Here is a 20,070-nt window from a genome sequence, read left to right as displayed (position 1 = left end):
TATTTAATATTAAGGATAATATCAATATAAATATAATATATTGTTTAGTATTTAATTACTCTAGAGAATATTTTCTATTGAATATTTCAATAAAATTATCTAGTAAATTCACTAGAGTTTCTCTACAGCTTTTTTACATATAATTTTTTTATTTTTCAATTAATTTTAATTTTTATATTTATAATGCCTTTACATGTATACGTAAAGTATGGCTTCGATATTTTTGAAAATTTTAGTTTGAAACATTTGAACATCTCGATTCGTAACAGATGAAATTGTTAAAATAAAGTTTATTACTCTAGTGCATTGAAAAAAGGCGTAAAAAATTGTTAATTTTTCAATGAGTTTTTTTCACACGTGAATTTAATACAGAATGTGTCCCTCCCCACCCCGTCCTACCTGTCCCATTGGAGGGGATACCCAGGTAGACAGCACCCGCGATATCCACCTGTCCCACCAGTTTTCGATCCGATCACAACAAATATGGCGCCCACCCCCGGTGGTGTCTGAAACAAACCCCAAAGTATAACTGACGCAAATCATTTAAATCCTTAAAATCTTCGCGAGGTCGTCTAAAGCCCCTTCTCCCAAAAATTAAAAATCCCCAGTGATCTACCCCCGAAAATGTGTGTCAATTCCCTCTGAAGTTGGACCCTCAACTCAACTCAACCCCTTCCAGTTAAAATTAAACATTAAATTCTGATTAATTCCCCTAAAATCACAGATGAAAGTCAACCCATCAAAAATAAAAAAATAATAAATGAATCAAAAATGAAAATTTAGTGTAAATTAAAATGAATTAAAAATATTTAATATTTTTTAATGTGTATGTGACTGAAGGAATTTTTATTTGAATTTTTTTTTCATAAACAAATTTACCCTACCGCCTCCACTCCTTCAAGTCTGACTTTAAATTTTTTAAGGCAAAAATAAGAATAATAATAAAAATGTAATGTTCGTATAAATTAATATCGAATTAAAAGTCCTATTTTCTAATTACAATTTTTTGTTTGTGGCTTTAACGGAATTTTATCTTAGAGTCATTTTTTAATGAATATTAAATCAGGCCGGCGCCTCTGTCTTCAAATTTGACGCCTCAATGTTTTCAAAAAAAAATTGTTTTTAATTAAAATTAACATTTTCTGATGCGTTTTCTTGTTCCTCTGAAGAGATTCTGATTTGAAGTATTTTTTTAATAAACATAAATTCATCCTGACGCCTCCCCCCCTCAAGTCTCCCTTAAAATAGTTTAAAACAAAAATAACAACAATAAGAAAATTAAAATGTTCGTATAAATTCATATCGAATTAAAATTCCTAATTAAAATTTCTAATTAAAATTTTCTATTTGTGGATCCGCAGGCATTCCATCCTAGAGTCCTTCTTCAAAGGCCATCAGCTCAGATCAACGTCCTCTTAAAATTTGCCCCACAAATATTTTCCAACTAATAACTAAAATAAATAAATTTAAAAAGTATTTACAAATAAAAATAAAAAATAAAATAAATATTTTGACCTTTCTCTCTTCCGACGTCACAAAGATTTCGTCCTGAAGTTTTCTCAATAAATAAAAAGACTCTGAACCCTCTGAACTCATCACTAAAAATGTTCGTCTACTTGAGCAAGAAGATAGCGATCCCCAACAACTACCGGCTGAACTGCATCGCATGGAACCAAAAGCAAGGATACATAGCAGTAGGTGGTGAGGAGGGTCTCCTGAAGGTCCTCCGGGTGGACTCCACCCCACCGAGTGCCGGTCCAACCACTAAATCCCGTGGTCTCCCCGCCACAAGCAACCTCAGCATGAATCAGACTCTAGAAGGTCACCAGGGTCACGTCCAGGTGGTCACCTGGAACGAGGAGTACCAGAAGTTGACGTCAAGCGACCAGAATGGCGTCATAGTCGTCTGGATGTTGTACAAGGGCTCCTGGTACGAGGAGATGATCAACAACCGCAACAAGTCAACGGTGAAGGGCATGTCGTGGAGTGTCGACGGCCAGAAGATCTGCATCGTCTACGAGGATGGTGCGGTGATCGTGGGATCGGTGGATGGCAATCGGATCTGGGGGAAGGAGCTAAAGAACACACCGTTGACGAGTGTCCAATGGTCGCCGAATGGAAAGCTCCTGCTCTTCGGCCTGAGGACAGGGAGTATTCACCTCTACGACAATCAGGGAGCCTTCCTCATGAACATCAACATGAACCTCCCCGTCGCACCCCAGAACATCGTCGCGATGCACTGGTACAGTGGTAAATACGGATTTGTAGGGGTGGACTGTCCCTCCCTGGCGATCTGCTACGACTCAGGACGTGTCCACCTGCTCAGAGACACCAACGACGACCGCCCCGTGATCATCGAGACGGGAATGACGAACGTCTGGTGTGCGTGGAACACCTACGGATCCCTCCTGGCGGTCACCGGAGTGCAATCGGTCATCATCAGCGGTGAGGCCAAGGACTCCAACGTCATCCAGTTCTATACACCCTTTGGCAAGCAAGTCAGGATGCTGAAGATACCTGGGAAGGAGGTGACCGCGTGCTCCTGGGAGGGCGGCTCCCTCCGGGTGGCCCTATCCGTCGACTCCCACATTTACTTCGCCAACATCAGGCCCGACTACAAGTGGACCTACTTCAGCAACACCGTCGTCTTCACCAACGAGAGAGTCACCAAGGACGGGGTCTGCATCACCTTCTGGAACACCAGCAACAACTCCTGCTGCACGAAGTACGTGAGATCATTGATATCGATAACTTCCTCAGGGGAGCACTGCGCCCTGGCGGTGCGAAACGACCTCAATCAGGAGAGCGAGGAGTTCATCCTCATCGTCTGCAACACCATAGCAACTCCCATTGACACTAAATACCTGGAGCTCGAGCCCAACTGGATCACGATGACAAGTAATTCGGTGATAGTGGCGTCAAGGAACCAATTCCTCATCTGGAATTTCCGCATACCAAAGTCCGCCAGCTTGAGCTCGTCCCGAATGAAGAAGGATCGGACGTACCACGTGGACGACACGCCGACTGGGGTGAACGAGGTCATCCAGGACCTCGACAGGGATCGAAGCTTCGAGACGCCTGTGAACAGAAAAGCAACGATGGACCCCATCTGCTGCGTGTCGTCCAGTGAGAAGGTTCTGCTCGTGGGAAGGGAGTCCGGAATGATCCAGAGGTATTCCCTGCCTCAGGTCACCCTGACCAACCGCTACACAGTGGCCTCGCGACCCCAGAGGATTCACATCAACTGCAGCTCCAGCAGGGCCTCCATCCTGGACGTTTCTGGCGTCCTCACGATGCTCGATCTTGAGCACTTGAGGAGTGAGACTGGAGATCAGGAAGACGTTTCCAAGTTCGAGAGGAAGGACGTCTGGGCAGTCTGCTGGGCAGTCGACAATCCAGCGCTTCTTGCCATCATGGAGAAGACGAGGATGTACGTGATCAGGGGTTTGGATCCCGAGGAGCCGATCGCCTGTTCCGGGTACATCTGCTCCTTTCAGGATCTCGAGATTCGCTGCATTCTGCTGGACGATTTGGTCCACAAACCCGACGACATTCGCTCCGAACTGATCGTCGATCTGGAAGTCAAGTCCTTGAGGGACACCAAAGAGCTCCTGTCGAAGGTCGGCCTCAAGGAGGCGTACGACTTCATCCAGGACAATCCTCATCCCCGACTCTGGCGCCTCCTCGCGGAATCCGCCCTCAAGTCTCGAGACCTGGAGATGGCGGAGAATGCGATGGTCCGGTGCACGGACTACCTGGGGATCCAGTTCATCAAGAGACTCCACAGTGTTCATGCTGATCAGCTGAAGAAGGCGGAGGTCGCCGCGTTCCTTGGTAACTACGACGAGGCAGAGAAACTGTACCTGGAGCTAGACCGGAGGGATCTGGCGATCAGCCTGAGGCAGAAGCTGGGGGACTACTTCAGGGTCCTCCAGCTGATGAAGATGGGGATCGGAGGAACGGATAAGCAGATGGAGGTGGCGTACAATAAAATTGGGGATCACTTTGCCGAGAGGCAGAACTGGGAGGGCGCCAGGGAGTATTACGAAAAGGGGAGGAACCTGGAGAAGCTCATTCAGTGTTACTACAAACTTGAGGATTATGAACTCCTCGCGGAGACTGTTGATCAGCTACCGGATAAATCATCGACGTTGAAGACTGTCGCCAGGATGCTGGCGTCGGTGGGGATGTGCCCTCAGGCGGTCGCTGCGTACATCAAATATGGAGATGTTAAACAGGCGGTTGACACCTGTGTGAGGTTTGTTATTGTGGTGGATTTATTTTGCGATAATTTTCGAAAATCTTTATCAATTTGGGGAACAGGAAAAATAATTGTTACATACGGGATTTAAAATTTTTTACAGAATTTTTTTCCATGTAAATTGTTATTTTGAAAAGTTTAATGGTAATTATGGTTATGAATTGGGTACATCATGAAGTTGAAAATGTAAATTGTGATTTCTGAAACGTAATTTACGATTTTTAAAGGGTAAACTGCGATTTCAAAGTCGTAAATTACGGTTTTAATGACGTAAATTACGTTGCAATAAAAATGTAAATTACCAGTTTGAAAACGTAAATTACCATTTTAGATACGTAAATTACGAGATCTAACTTCGTAGATTAGGATTTTTGGGACGTAAAAGATGAGGTCTAACCTGGGGATTTACGTTTTTTTCCCCGTAAACTCAACTGTAGCATTATCGATCGATTGAGTTTTTTTTCCCTAATTATCTTGATGCGAATGCACAGACAGAAAAATTTTGGAAAAACTCCAGTGCTCGGCACCAGAAACGAAGCGGAAACTACTGAACTCAATCCTCTTTGATCTGATCCATACGAAATCCTTCTCCATTTTCTATTTTTCCCAGGAACTCTACGTGCCTTACGACCATTACCCCTTTTATCAGTGGCTTTATACCATTCCATGGAAGGTATCCTCATTATCATCAGTCGGTATACTTGACTTTTATCGTCGCTAGACGGTCCTCATTAGTCCAGAAGTGTAATCAGCCCTTCGGCCATTTTAGACTCTGCCCTAGACAGCCGTCTAGTCGACGGTCTCGAGTATCTGTGCCCTACGCGCCCATTCGTAGAGTCCCTTGACATGTATATCATGACATGAAAATCTCCCATCTGACTTCATCGAGTCCGCTGCATCTTCTGCATAGGTGAAGAGGGTCTTCCTCCGTCAACTCACATCTATTCCATAGGGGGTCAGTCCCTTTGCCTACTCTTGATAGGTATTGAGCCAGGGGCCAGTGTCCAGTGATAAACCCCACTACAGCTCGGAGCTTAGCTCTGTTCAGGCCGAACGAGACCGAATGCGAGCCCTATTTTGATTTCCCGTCTCAAACACATTGACCAATTAGGAGAAAGTCTTACCCATGAAGTTAGTCGATGACTTCTGTGGTTAATTTAATTTAATTAATGTGCTTGTGCTTTCATAGACTGATGAAGGGCGATCACACCGGAAAAGAACGAATGTGAAAGTCGTTGGTTATAAATATGATGAGAGAGGTAACTTGATTCACAATGGATGCTTTTAGGAATACGAACGTTTTCGACTAACGCGAAACTTCATTCATTTAATCGGGCAATGGGAAAGACCTTACACGATTTCGACTCGGACGAACTTCATTTATGTGCTTCTGCTTTTATAAATAGGAACAAAGCTTCTGCCATCTTCTTTGTGAGTCTTTTCAGGAGAGATTTTGTGTATCATCAAGACGGGAAGTTTATATAGCGTTCCACATTTCTTGCGACGTCAAAGGAAATCGTTGGATAGGATTTTGGATGAGGTAGGAAGGGGAACAGGATAATTCTCCATATGATTTTTGCAAGAAAAATTACTGAAAAAATGGATAGTCCAGACCGGGGTTTGAACCCGGGATCTTCCGATTATGCATCGGGTGCTCTCCCAACTGAGCTATCCGGCTCCTAGCCATTTCTTCCATTCACTTTTCTTGCCTATATGGAGCAATCCGTCAGTATAGAAAACATTATTACGTAGAAAATCTCCTGCTCCACCTTCACAATCAGTTCCGCATCTCCACCAACCGATTTTCTGATTCACCATAAAAATGACTGAAATCCATTTGCAGGTTGAACCACTGGGACCAAGCGGTGGACCTCGCGAAGACGTACAAAATGGCGCAGATAAACGATCTCATGAACAAATACGCCAATCACTTGTTGTCGAACGGAAAGCGACTTCAGGCGATCGAGTTGTACCGAAGTGCCAACTGCTTCCTGGAAGCAGCAAAGCTGCTGCTGAAACTGGCCGAGGAGCAGACGAAGTTGCGAGCCAATCCCCTGAGGGTAAAGAAGATCTACGTGCTGGCGGCGCTGCTCATCGAGGACCACATCAACAGCAGTCCAGCGGGGAAAGGAGGCAGGAGTAACGTCGTCATGGGGATGACTGAGAGCAACGAAGACTCCAGGGTGATCGAGAATTCCTGGAGAGGAGCCGAGGCCTTCCACTACCTCCTCCTAGCTCACAGGCAAATCTACAGTGGTGACTTTGACGCCGCCATGAAGACGTCGTTGAGGCTGAGGGAGTACGAGGACATCCTGGACTCCGAGGACGTCTACTGTCTGCTGGCGCTATCGAGCTCGGTCAACAGGGCGTTCTCCACCTGCTCCAAGGCATTCATCAAGCTCGAGAGCCTCGACAGGATATCCGAGGCCAAGAGGGAGGAGTACGAGGAACTTGCACTGAAGATTTTTCTGAATAATCCACCCAAGGACTCGAAGAACGTGAAATCCGAGTGCGTCAGCTGTGAAACCCTCGTTCCTGATTGGTGTGTCGCCTGTCCCAATTGCACCACGAGGTTTCCTGCTTGTGTTGCCACTGGACGACCTCTCATGGACCTCACTAATGCCTGGATCTGCACTGTTTGTCGACATCACGCAGCTGGCGAGAGAGACGTCGTCAGTCTTGGATCTTGTCCACTTTGTCACAGCACTATTACGTATATGTAATTTTAGCGGAGCAGGACGAAGGGATAAACAAGAATTAATGAAGTTTTATTCGCCTGGAAGAATCGTTTTTGTAAAAAAACATCGCAGATTTGGATCTTTCTGGAGGGTCTTTGCTGTTGATATTTTTTGTAGTGCAGATTTGTCAGCGCGAGTTTCTTGTTTTTGTGACAGTCAAGGAAAAAATGGTATATTTTGATACGAGTGGGAGGGGGTGGTAACGAGTGTGAAGTTGGCGGCCTGAGGTGACGCCGAGGGCTGCCAACCACAGGAGTTAAAATACCCCGTGGCACGAGTATCCGAATTGTAGTTTTTGTTAGTGATGTTACGTTCAGCGTGTGGTGAACTGTCATTTGTGTGATTGTTTACAAATAAACGAAAAGGGGATTTTCCACACGGTCTGAACGTAGCTGCAGTGACAAAAAGGAAATTGTTGACATTGATTATTTTTTTCATCCCAATTTCAACCAATCAAATGGTGGCATTTCCCGTCATGTGGTACTAGGGGAACGGTTTTACTTCGGATATTTTTCGAATATTTCCCTGTTTGTTGCTGAGCAATGAAAAATATCGGATAAACAATTTGTACGCGTTTCAAACCCCAAAACTGTCATTAGAAAAAATCAAGTTCAGAGACTTTACCTCGACATGAGCAGATTTGGAGGAGAATCCTTGGAGATTATTGATCAAAAAATTAAAAAAAAATGTTCCTAATAATACGGTGAAGAGAAAAGTCACAATTTGGAAACAGTTCTCTCCATTTTGTGCAGACAGAAAATATACGCAGGAGACGCCACAACTACTAGTGAAAAACCATACCATATGACGCCAAATGCCATTTAATTCCTTGAAATTGGAATGAAAAATATAATCGAGTCAAATACCCCTCGACCTTCAAAATTAATCGGATATTTCCTTCCAGTTGACCTGCGTAACACCGATTGGGATAAGTTTGGCAGTAAAACCCTCGATTTTTAACCTCCAAAACTTATCCCTCTCGTTGCTACACAACGAAACTCTCGGGAAATATCCGATAATTTTGAAAGTCTTGGGGTATTATTACTTAATAATAATCTGCGATGATCTTGCTTTCCCTTGATTTCGTCGATTTTATGGAAATTATGAGTATTATAAGGAACATAATCCGTCCAATCTTCTTTATGTGCCGTCCAGTCGTTTCAATCATGACGTAAGTTAAGTTTTCTATTTGTTCTCAAATAAATTTCACTGACAAATTTTGTTTGACTGTGTTTTTAATAAGTTAATTAATTGATCGATTATTCGTGGAGCAATATCACATTTAAGTAAAATGGAAATTAGCCAATTTCTGAATAAAGGTCACAAAGTTCGATAGGGGCGTTAGCAATGGCCGATAAATCATACCTTATTTGTCCCAGACGATGCTACGGACCTCTAGGGGAGAATTTTTCAAGTTCGATTGAGAAATTGGCTAATTGAAAGATAAAATTGCAGGAATTCATAATCGTAACAGCTGTACCAGTACTCGTTTAACCATTTTGACTACTTTTGAAGAAGATGATGCCTTTGTGTCGTTCCTTAAATGATGTTCTGCGGACAATTGATAGTCGTCAATGCGAGATCAATTGTTCTGCTGCTTCAGAAGATTGAATATGGAGTAGGATGTTTTGATGAGCTGAAAAGTGGGGGAATGTAATTCTTGATATAAATAAAACGAAAACAAATTGAGAATTACATTTAAACTGTTCGGCACTACAACTTTAGAAGGTAATAACTAAATTAAAATATTCTTACTCCACCAAATGAGTCCAGAGACAGCTCCACTACGTAACCACTGGTGAATCTCAGTGGTTTCAGGCATCTGCGCATTATTAGGGCCAAGCTCTTCTTCGTAGGTATTTTTAATGCCGACCAGTCCATGTTGTAGACCCCCTCGGAAAGTCTGAAACTCTGTTTTTACGAATTGAAGGTTTCGCATTAATAGTAAAGACGTGGCACGTCATTTAGGGTGAAAATAAAATGAAATAAAAATGAAATAAAACAAAAATAAAAAATGAAATAAAATAAAATAAAAATGAAATAAAATAAAATAAAATAAAAAATAAAATAAAATGAAAATGACATAAAAAAAAAATTCTGGCATCATAGGCGATGAGCTAACTAAAGACGGGTGCAGGAGGGCCTCTCAGGGGGAAGTAGAGCACGTAGGCATGCACACTGACTTTGGGAAAGACCTAATTAAGGAACGTGGCGACAAGAGGATTGTGGTTAGGTGGGGCTCGGAAACGGGCGCCAGACACACAAAATCTCTCCTGAAAAGACCCACAAGGAAGATGGCAGAAGCTTTGTTGGGCCTAAACAGGGCTAAGCTCCGAGCTATAGTGGGGCTTATCACTGGGCACTGGCCCCTGGCTCTGCACCTATCGAGAATAGGCAAAGGGACTGACCCCCTATGCAATAGGTGCGGGTTGACAGAGGAGGGCCCTCTTCGCCTATGCACAAGATGCAGCGGACTTGATGAAGTCAGATGGGAGGTTTTGGGCTCCGCATGCACAGATATACATGTCGACAGGGACGGTATCAAGGGACTCTACGTGCCAACCACACGAGTTAAAACCTCCCCGTGGCAAGTGTATCCTAACAATAGCTTTTGCTAGTGCTGTTGCGTTCAGGGAGTGGCGAACTGTGTCATTTGTGTCATCGTTTACAAATAAACGAAAAGGGCGTTTCTGCACGGCCTGAACGTAGCCGCAGTGACAAAAAGTCTTTTCTTTGTAAGTGTTGACTTTTCGTTTAGTTGTAAACGAAAAGACACTTTTCGAGATGGGCTGAACGTGGCAGCCAAAGAGGATTAAGGGGTTATTCTCATGTGAGCACTTCAAAAAATCGATTTTTTTTTTTTTTTTTATATATTTTGACAGTAAAACCTATTGAAAACATGCTGTGAAAAATTCAGACCGAAATTCATAGTATTTGATAAGTTACAGCTCATAGTCGCCAACGTCTCGTAAGCGATTGTCTACCAGGCTTTAAACTTTAAACGCGTTTTTCTCGAATCATCATTTTCTGAAACGGTCAAGGTCCTACAAGAAAAAGTATTCAACCGATTGCTTTAAAATTTACACATGTTCTTCTACTCATTTATAGTTATCGTCCCTACCACAATTGTTTATTTTCGACAATATCTTCATATTTTTTTTAAACGATTTGTAACGAAAAAGAACGAGATTTTCGTGATTTTTTTTTGAAGTTCGATATTTTTTTTTGTTTTTAATGAAATTGATTATATTTGGTAGGGACGATAGGCACAGATCTACTGAATAATAATCCATTCGATTTTTTTAGTTCAGACAACATGAACAGCCGCTATCACCTTGACCAGTGAACTACCTTTTTTTGTTGGGGACTACTTTGACTTTAAAAAAATATATGTTAAAAATGTAAAAAACGAGAAAAAAAATTTTTTTCGTATATTTCAAAATACAAATAAAAATATATTGAAAAATCAACATGATTGAAGTTTGTTGTCGCATAAAAAAAAAATTCCGAAAATGTGGTAAAATATAGGCGTTTACATGAGAATAACCCCTTAACTGAAGTAGAGGCTCAGCTCTGGGGGGTTTGAGTGACCCCAACGACGTCGTAGTACCTCACCCCACAAGAGGCAGGGCGCCACATGTAATCCTGATCTGGCGACTCGGATCTCCACGAGCTCCGGAGCGCCTGCGCAAACCGCGCTTACCTCACTGACTGGCAGGCATTCGAGTGCGCCGACGCAGATCACGTCGCCGGCGCAGAGGAATCGCACTGATGCGCAGCCGCATGCGTAGGGCGTGAGCTGAGCGCGGGAGTACAACGAGAGGTTACAAACACAAACTGTGATGTCCGCCTACACCACCCGCATGGCGAATATTGTTGTAGACTGATTGTTATTAAGATATACATATATTTCAAGAGGGTGAATAAATCGTACCTATCGTACCTGACACGTGAGAATTTTCTTTACCCGAGGTTAGGACTCAGAATAGTTAAATTGGTGACCCCGACGTGATTCAACCGGATTGCGAAATATCGAGCCACCTAACCTCACTACTCCACATGTCACACAAGTCATTCACTGCACCATGACCTTCAATTACTCATTCACAAGTGCCAACCATCAACAACCGGAAGGCCAACGGTCATTCGGCTGTACCGATGCCGACATCCTGGCCGTAAGTCAACTTAGACTTCCTGAGTTTTGGGCAAGCGATCCAGAAATCTGGTTCATCCAGGTGGAAGCCCAATTCGCAACTCGAGGCATTTTTAATGATCAGTTAAAGTACGAATCGGTAATTTCCATGCTGAAGTCCGAGACTGTGGAGGAGGTGTCCGACGTCCTCAAGGCACCCCCTGCGCAAGATAAGTATTGCTCTTTGAAAAGTAGCCTAATTAAACGCTTCACCGATTCTTTTGAGGCTCGACTCCAGAAACTTTTGGCAGAACTTGAGCTCGGAAATCGGAAGCCCAGTGAACTTCTCAGGGAAATGAGGACGGTTGCTGGCAACACAGCATCCGAAGACCTCCTCCGCAGCAGATGGCTGGCGTTGTTGCCTGATCTCGTGAGCAGGATACTGAAGCCCGTGAAGAACAACAGCACTCTGGACCAGCTGGCCGAGGTCGCTGACATAGCCATGGAAAACCATAAAGGCTCTCAGGTCATGGCAAACAACCACGCAACGTCACCATCCACTCAATCAGGTACTGTTCCTAACAACTCGACGGTGGAGTATAGGCTAGATTCCCTCGAGAAATCCCTGGAAGCCCTGACTGCAGCCTTCCAGGAGCTTTCAGCTAAGCTCAGCAGCAACAGTGAGCCGTAATTTTGGCAACAAAGTTGGGAGGCGTCAGCAGCTCTGCAACCATCCAGCTGCTATGGAGTCATCGCAGGAAAACTAAATTCGCTGTCACTAGATCAGGCGGTGGCTGACAGCAACTCAAGCACTCCACTTATCAAGGAGCACCGTCTACACAAAAATAGCTAAACTGGGTGTCTGCCCATCAGCCCATTCAACAATTCCTCAATAACAGTTTCGCTGTCAGAGGGACCAGTTAAAAATGGAGGTGCAGTCCTCTGCGTCATTGAAATACTTTTTTTCCATTGAAATTAGATGACATTAGGATGAGCAGAAAGGTGGATATGAGGATGCTTCATTCAAAGTTAAGGAGATTCGGGAGGCGTCATTCCAAACTCTACTACCGGGACCGGTTCTACCAATTTTTTTTTTACTTTTGGACAAAACAATCGAATGGTTTCTTGATTCGCAACTCTTGCCTATGCCTCTTGTGGGGTGAGGTACTACGATGCCGCTGGGGTCACTCAAACCCCCGGAACTGAGCCTCCACTTCAGTCAATGCTCTTTGGTGGCAGCAGTGACAAAAAAGTAATTTTTTGTGACTTTTTTCTCCGTGTACTTGAAGGAAAATGTCCTTACCGCAGTAGTGACCTTGTGGCCATAGTAGCACGGTAAAAATATATCGAAGAGCATGCACGCCAAATACATGAGGACGCCGATCAAAGCAGAATCAAAACTAGCCATTTTTGATACTTTGTAGACTGTTCCGCAGAGGATGAATGAACTCGCCATGTACTGGCCTAGGATGGTAGCACTGAAAATGTCATTGGAGGTCTCCACGCATCTGAAAGCGGATCATTTATCAGATAATATAGTGCTTAAATATAATAAACAAAATGTAATATTTTCGTTCGTCGTATAACATCTATATGTAAATGAATAATGGATTATATACCTAGGCTAGAAAAGAAATCTCTCAGATCACGTGAAATTGTTGGCGGAGACGAAGCCGAGGGCGACATCTGTGTAATGTGAGTTTTTTTTTCTAGCCGAGAGGTCTATACAATGGGGAACTTGCATGCGGCCCAGATTTGAGAAATAAATGTATTAATAAATAGTTTGACGCCTATGGAATACTCTCCAATGAAAAATGCATTCTAACACATTGCAGTTTTTTTTTAACAATCAATCGAAAATTGCATAATTTTGAACCATGTTTTAACGCTCGTGACGTCATCAGGCGGTGACTCCGGGTTCTTATTGCAGCCGCTAGATGACAGCACTGATATTTTTCTAAACGTCAGCCGGTGTCAACATACAGTAGAGGTTATATTGTTAAATGTCACTTCTGCCCAGTAATGGGTGAGAATAACCTGCGGCTTCAGACCACAATTATCGAATATTTTTGCACGCAGGAACTGTTATAAACACTTTATTCGGTGTTGCCACAGTTGAGTTCGCACACGATGGTACAAAACAATATTTGTATGGTTGTTTTTTAACTTTTTTACTGTCATTTGACATTTTGGAGTATTTGTGAGTGTTTTAATCAGTTAAGGTTAAATCAGTTTAAATAGGTTTAATCAATTAAGGTTAGGTAAATTTGATATACCGACGGTAGGAATCTATGATCCGGTAGATGGCGCCACATGCGGAAGTATAGGACCCGCCTGATGACGTCATGACAACTTTTGGAGCATTTGAAAATTTCACTTTTTGAACAATCGATAATTAATTGTTAAACGATTTTTTAAATGATTTTTCATGAAAAATCTATTATTAGGACCATTAACTATGTAAAAAAAAAATAAAAAAAAATCATGCAAGTTCCCCATTTTATTATAACGGAATTCTGTTTCGTCGCATTTTCTGAGTGAAAATGGAGGATTTTAGATGAATGATTATAGAAATTAGGGACTATCTCTAGATAGAAATGAATTTTCAGTAAAAATTAGACCTCGAGGGGGTGAAACGAGGGACGAAAGTTAGTTTTATCACAAACATAGCCTCCCAAGTCTCCTTTTTGTCGCAAAACTTGACCTACAAAATAGTTCATTGTCATTTCCACCCACGTTTCGTCCGCTAGAGGACTAATTTTTATCCAAAATTTCATTCTGTGTGTTGAGTCGTGATATCAAGTCTTTCTTGATTTTGTGTCTTATTAGGATTATACATTTCATTACTGGAACATCTATGCCTCAATTTTCCCCACTTATTTCCTGTTATTTGCGCTAAACGCCATATTTTTCCTTTTTGAGTGTATTCTCATAAAATCATCTCCACTACATTAAAATTCCTAATCCCATGTCACTATATGCCTTGTCCCCATGACCATCATCAGCGTCCCAGGGGATCTTGACCCAACCTGAACTTTATGAGTCCCAATATTTGGAGTGTTAGATTTCTAATATTTAGTTAATCCGGGAATTCCCCAATTTTACAATACTGAGCCGATCACAGCATTTGTTGTTGGATATAAAAGCTGCGACTTGCTCATTTTTAGTCAGTTACAATCAACCGTTCAACCATCATTCATCAACCATCATTCATTTTTATCATCAAGACGGGAAGTTTATATAGCGTTCCACATTTCTTGTGACGTCAAAGGAAATCGTTGGATAGGATTTTTGGATGAGGTAGGAAGGGGAACAGGATAATTCTCCATATGATTTTTGCAAGAAAAATTACTGAAAAAATGGATAGTCCAGACCGGGGTTTGAACCCGGGACCTTCCGATTATGCATCGGGTGCTCTCCCAACTGAGCTATCCGGCTCCTAGCCAATACAGTCCACTGTGATATTGTACAATCCATAATCAACCAAATATATTTTTTATTAACATCAAGAGTGTTGTGTTTTCGAGTATTTTATCCATCCATTTTAATATCCGACGAGACCGAATGCTCGCTTTACGCCCCCTATTTTGATTTGCCGCCTCAAACACATTGACCAATTAGGAGAAAGTCTTACACATGAAGTTAGTCGATGACTTCTGTGGTTAATTTAATTTAATTAATGTGCTTGTGCTTTCATAGACTGATGAAGGGTGATCACACCGTAAAAGAACGAATGTGAAAGTCGTTGGTTATAAATATGATGAGAGAGGTAACTTGATTCACAATGGATGCTTTTAGGAACACGAACGTTTTCGCCTTTTCGACTAACGTGAAACTTCATTTATTTAATTAGCCAATGGGAAAGACCTTGCGCGATTTCGACTCGGATGAACTTCATTTATGTGCTTCTGCTTTTATAAATAGGAACAAAGTTTACCACGACGTTCGGAAGTGTCTTCCAAACGATACACCGTGTAAATGATTTTTGATAATTATGTCGAGCAGTGGACAATGGATTATGATATTGGCCGTAGTTATATAGAAGTGTCTGTGGTCTTTTGATTTGTACAGCTTTAACGTTTTTCGGATCAATACTTTTAAAAATACGCGCATAGAAATGGTCTCATATTCAAATTCTGCCGACTTCACGTTATGAAATTGTGAGAATCAATTTGCGGTATTGGCAGCACTGATCCACCTGAATGGAGCCTCAAATGTGCGTACGACATTGAAGTGTTACCAACAGTAGATTTGAATGTGTTGAGAACATTGACAAAAGCAAAAAAAAGAAATGAACTCGATTCAATTGAATTTTAAATTCAATTTTAACAAAGAAACTTCATAAAATATAATTTTTTTTTTTATTTTGAAAAAAAAATCTGAAATCTGCTGAAAAAAAAACAAAAATAAATTTTTGTAAAAAATGAATTTTTGTAAAAAATCCACCAATAAAGAGTTTTGTGTTGCGGTTTATCCTTAAAATTTTTGAAAATAACTAGGAATGAAAATGATCGTCAAACAAAAGTTTCATACGATAAAAAAAAAACTATCATTTTGCGCTGTTTTTCATGTCAAATTATTTTTCAAAAATTTTGAGGGCAAACCCCTACACAAAAATTTTCTCTCAACGAATTTTTTACGAAAATTCATTTTTGCTTTTTCAGCAGTTCACATATTTCACAAATCATCAAATTCCCAAGATCATATACTCAACTCGAATATAAATAAATGATGTTTGATGCACTCGGTCAGTTTTTCCCTCTCCATGCTCACGATCTCCTCGTGCTGATCATTCTCTCTCGCTTTCGAGAGCCCTCTACCATTCGCGTCCCCGAACCCCAGGGACGCCGCTAGGTTCTCAAAGCGATGTTTGAGAATAACAAATTGCGCAGTTATATGAATCATCAACGCTGCAACGATAACACCGTACGTGCAACTAACGCTGGCATCCGTGAATTGGCAGATCATTTGATGTGTATGGGATATCCAGAAGGTGAGGGGACGCGAATTGTCATAGGGTAGCCATGTTTTGTAAATAAGTTCTCCACGAGGTACCACTTGCCGCCATTGAGAGTATGTCTGGAATGTCACGGTGCACATGGTGAAGCTTATGTAATATAAGCTCAAATTGCTGAAAATTATAAAAATTTAGAAGCCTGCGATAATTATGAAGATGAATAAGTGCTAAAAAACATTTGCATTCCTACTGTTCCGTCGTGGAATCGTTCATCGTGATGGGGTAATTTAAATTTAAACAAAAAAGGGAACCTCAACAATTCCCCCTCAGACAGAATTTCTTTTATTGCCAAATTTGTCTTTGAATATATATATCTTAAAATTTTTATTTTTATTTTCCTTCAAAATACTTCAATCATAAACGCCACATTTCGGATAATCCGTCATTTGGAAATATCCCACGTAGGAGATGAGAACTGGCCGACAATCGGCCAATACGGGCCGACAATCGGCCGATGCTGGCCGACAATCGGTCGATACTGGCCGACAATCGGCCGATACTGGCCCAGTGTCGGCCAATACGGGCCGAGCCTCGGCCCACTGTTGGCCGTTTGTCATCTCCTACTAGGGTATTCTCTTCATTTTAAACCAAAAGTTTATTGCAGCAAAAATAGTAGATTATGGCATGAGGACGAAAAGTGGAGGATTGTGAGGAGTGTGAAGTCCTCCACCTATCGTCCTCACGCCATAATCTACTATTAACCTATGGTCCTCAAACCAGTCGAGTAGGTAGCGCTTTCCGCGCCTACGTAACGAAAATATAAATTTCGGAATTTTCTCCAATTTTAAGACACTTTTTGAGTTTTATGTTATCCTTCAAGTCGGGAAAGTTATTTGCTCACTTCAACCCGCAGATCATTTATGACTTTATGATCGCCATTCAGCCACAACCATGTTCCGAACTTGGGAGGTCCTTTCCCCTTCTACCTTTGGAGCTCCACTCACTACACCCTCACAAAAAAAAAAGGAGTTGCCTCCTAACCATCAGTAGGTGAAGCTTTCGACTATGCTGTACCTCGCAATTGCATACCAGCATTTCTTTTGTCTCATTCATCGGCTTGCTCTCTTTGCTGTTTTAGGTTTTTCCACATAGATATTATCAATAGTTTGGCTGCGGTGTTCATGTATGATCGTATCCCCATATGAGAACACGAGTGGACCTACATTTTTAAGTGGGTTCCGAACCACTGGACTACACCCTCACAAGAGATGGACAAATGAAAATGTCCGCACATATTTCTTAACCAATTGAAATTCACCAAATTTTACTTCATAGGTTACGTAGAATGTGAACACCCAACTCGGCATTTTCCTTTACAACATTCAGTTTTCAAGCTCTTTTGACGATAGCAAGATCGTAGAGTATCGACTCTCTTTTTCTATAGTTTTGACATAGATCGTGCGTTTATTCCTAACTCCCGTAGATTTAACTCCGTTCACAGTCCACTTAATAGTTTTTTATCTTTTGCTTTTAAAAATAGAAAATTTTCAAAGGATTTCTATCAATTTTTCAATCAAACTCAAATAAAATATGATAGATCTTCAAATTTTAGTGATATTTAGTCAACTTTACAAAGCCACGTATCATTAATTGCAAAAGGACATATACAGACAAGCGTTAAACACAGAATTTTTGAAAAATAGTTTACATATCTAATCATTCCTATTAAATAATGAATTTTCATCATATTTTTTTTTGTTGAGAAGAAAAAAAGCTGAAGAAAAAAGTCCTCATAACAAATTATCACATATAATACCACAAGTGCTTCAAAATTATCGAATATTTCCCGATAGATTCGTTGCAAACAAATGAAGGAGTCAAGTTTTTCAGGCTAAAAAATCACGAGTGCGAAGCACGAGTGATTTTTCCTGAAAAACTTGACGACTTCATTTGTATGCAGGGAACCTAGAGGGAAATATTCTATAATTTTGAAGCTCGAGTGGTATTCAGGGGATTATTTTTCCTATCCAAATTTCGGCCAAGAGAATTGTGCCATGACATGAAAAGAGGTTTATTTGGTTAAGTGTCGTTTGTTTACCAAAATATTCAAAAAATTATCGCTGATATTCGAGGTAGGCTATACAAAATATCAACAAATGGTGCAATTCTATTGGCTGAAATTTGGGTGGGAAAAATAATCACATATAATACCACAAGTGCTTCAAAATTATCGAATATTTCCCGATAGATTCGTTGCAAACAAATGAAGGAGTCAAGTTTTTCAGGCTAAAAAATCACGAGTGCGAAGCACGAGTGATTTTTCCTGAAAAACTTGACGACTTCATTTGTATGCAGGGAACCTAGAGGGAAATATTCTATAATTTTGAAGCTCGAGTGGTATTCAGGGGATTATTTTTCCTATCCAAATTTCGGCCAAGAGAATTGTGCCATGACATGAAAAGAGGTTTATTTGGTTAAGTGTCGTTTGTTTACCAAAATATTCAAAAAATTATCGCATATAATACCACAAGAGCTCCGAAATTATCGGATATTTCCCGGTAGGTTCGTTGCAAACACATGAACGTGTCAAGTTTTCCAGTTTAAAAATCACGATTTTTCTGGAAAACTTGACAAGCTTATTTGTTTGTAGGGAACCTTGAGGGAAATATCAGATAATTTCGAAGTTCGAGTGGTATTCGGGGGATTATTTTTTGCATCCAAATCTTGGCCGATAGAATTGCACCATGAGACATAATTTTCAACGAATTGCCATTTAATCTGTCAGATACAATTGAGGGTTACTTCAACATTTGTTTTTTTTTTATATATATCAACATGCAAAATTTCCAGTGAAATTTCCAAGAATTTCCGCTGAAATACCGTGTTGACTATATAAAATAACGTCGAATGGTGCAATCCTATTGGCCAAGATTTGGATGGGAAAAATAATCGCTGATATTCGAGGTAGGCTATACAAAATATCAACAAATGGTGCAATTCTATTGGCTGAAATTTGGGTGGGAAAAATAATCCATCAAATCCATCAAAACCCAAAGCAGAAGCTCACTTACAAATAAATAAATTGCTCATCGCACAGAAGATCTCTTTTATTATTTATTTATTCGTAAATTATTCATCAATTACGAATAAACAATCTCCTATTATTATTTGAAATTCCTCTTTCTATTATTTATCAACTAATAATTCATTAATTATTCATTTATTGTCATGAATTCCTTCATTTTTATATCAAAATCTCGAAATCATCAACTAACCAAAACACAATTCCATAAATAATGAAAAATTCTTACTGAATGACCCGATCGTATTTGTCTCGAATGAACTCCTCAGCTGCGTTTCTCGGTACACACATTTGGCTCCGGTAAATCCGAAGCAGATCCACGATCTCCTGTCGTTGTCGCACGAAAATCGTCGCCTTGAATCCACTATTGATAGTGGTGAGAAGAATAAAACAGTCATCAATCAGCGTATCGATATTCTTGAAGCCCGTGAACACGTAGATCGTTTGGAAAAGGGCATTGGTGTACAGCAGAAATAACATGATGTACGTGTAGCAGTCGTAGAGCCTCGTCTTCCATCCCTCCTGCCAGTTCACCGATCGACATAACCCCAACACCTGGAGAATGACAAAACTGTACGGCAGCATCGCCAAGGGTCAGACCAATAGCCCCTACCGCAGAGAATTGTCGTCCAGCTCGACTTTTTCCTCGATTCGTTTCCTTTTTTTCCGTTCCACGTGGCACTTGGATATTATTCATAATCAGGCTGAAAGTTCTCAAGGGGCTAGGGGTAGCCACCCCTTGGAAATCATTTCTTATGCACCGTTGTTGCATTTCTTTCATCGTTAATGCAGAAGATGGAAAAACTCGGAGTTGTTGAAGAGTCTTCATTTCACATTGAAAAATAAATGTGGCGATTTGGGTGAGGGTATTAAATCAGTAGTAAAGTGGTAAAATGAAAT

The 20,070-nt window shown here is 41.1% G+C and overlaps 2 protein-coding genes across 4 annotated transcripts; one reads left to right on the top strand and one right to left on the bottom strand.

The window, feature by feature from the left end:
- The first annotated feature begins 238 nt into the window (after positions 1 to 238).
- LOC135171118 (WD repeat-containing protein 35) lies at positions 239 to 8,910 on the top strand. Of its 2 annotated transcripts, none has more exons than XM_064137461.1 (3): positions 239 to 826; positions 1,362 to 4,258; positions 6,105 to 8,910. In XM_064137461.1, the coding sequence occupies exons 2-3, from the start codon at positions 1,605 to 1,607 to the stop codon at positions 6,982 to 6,984; spliced, it is 3,534 nt and encodes a 1,177-aa protein (XP_063993531.1). In that variant the 5' UTR covers positions 239 to 826; positions 1,362 to 1,604; the 3' UTR covers positions 6,985 to 8,910. The 2 variants fall into 2 exon arrangements, with proteins under 2 accessions (XP_063993531.1, XP_063993530.1); XM_064137460.1 differs by having other exon boundaries at positions 239 to 1,285.
- On the bottom strand, positions 8,217 to 20,057 carry LOC135171128 (odorant receptor 94b-like). 2 transcript variants are annotated; one of them, XM_064137476.1, is made up of 5 exons: positions 19,400 to 20,057; positions 15,846 to 16,262; positions 12,435 to 12,639; positions 8,755 to 8,910; positions 8,217 to 8,635 (listed from the first exon to the last, which is right to left on the bottom strand). In XM_064137476.1, exons 1-5 carry the CDS (start codon positions 19,753 to 19,755, stop codon positions 8,582 to 8,584), a joined length of 1,188 nt encoding a protein of 395 aa, XP_063993546.1. In that variant the 5' UTR covers positions 19,756 to 20,057; the 3' UTR covers positions 8,217 to 8,581. The 2 variants fall into 2 exon arrangements, with proteins under 2 accessions (XP_063993546.1, XP_063993547.1); XM_064137477.1 differs by lacking the exon at positions 15,846 to 16,262.
- Positions 20,058 to 20,070: the final 13 nt, after the last annotated feature.

This window comes from Diachasmimorpha longicaudata, chromosome 18, assembly GCF_034640455.1.
Source record: "Diachasmimorpha longicaudata isolate KC_UGA_2023 chromosome 18, iyDiaLong2, whole genome shotgun sequence".
NCBI classification, from domain to species: Eukaryota; Metazoa; Arthropoda; class Insecta; order Hymenoptera; family Braconidae; genus Diachasmimorpha; species Diachasmimorpha longicaudata.
The sequence above is the reverse complement of the archived record's forward strand: the minus strand, read 5'-3'. Positions and strand labels throughout refer to the sequence as shown.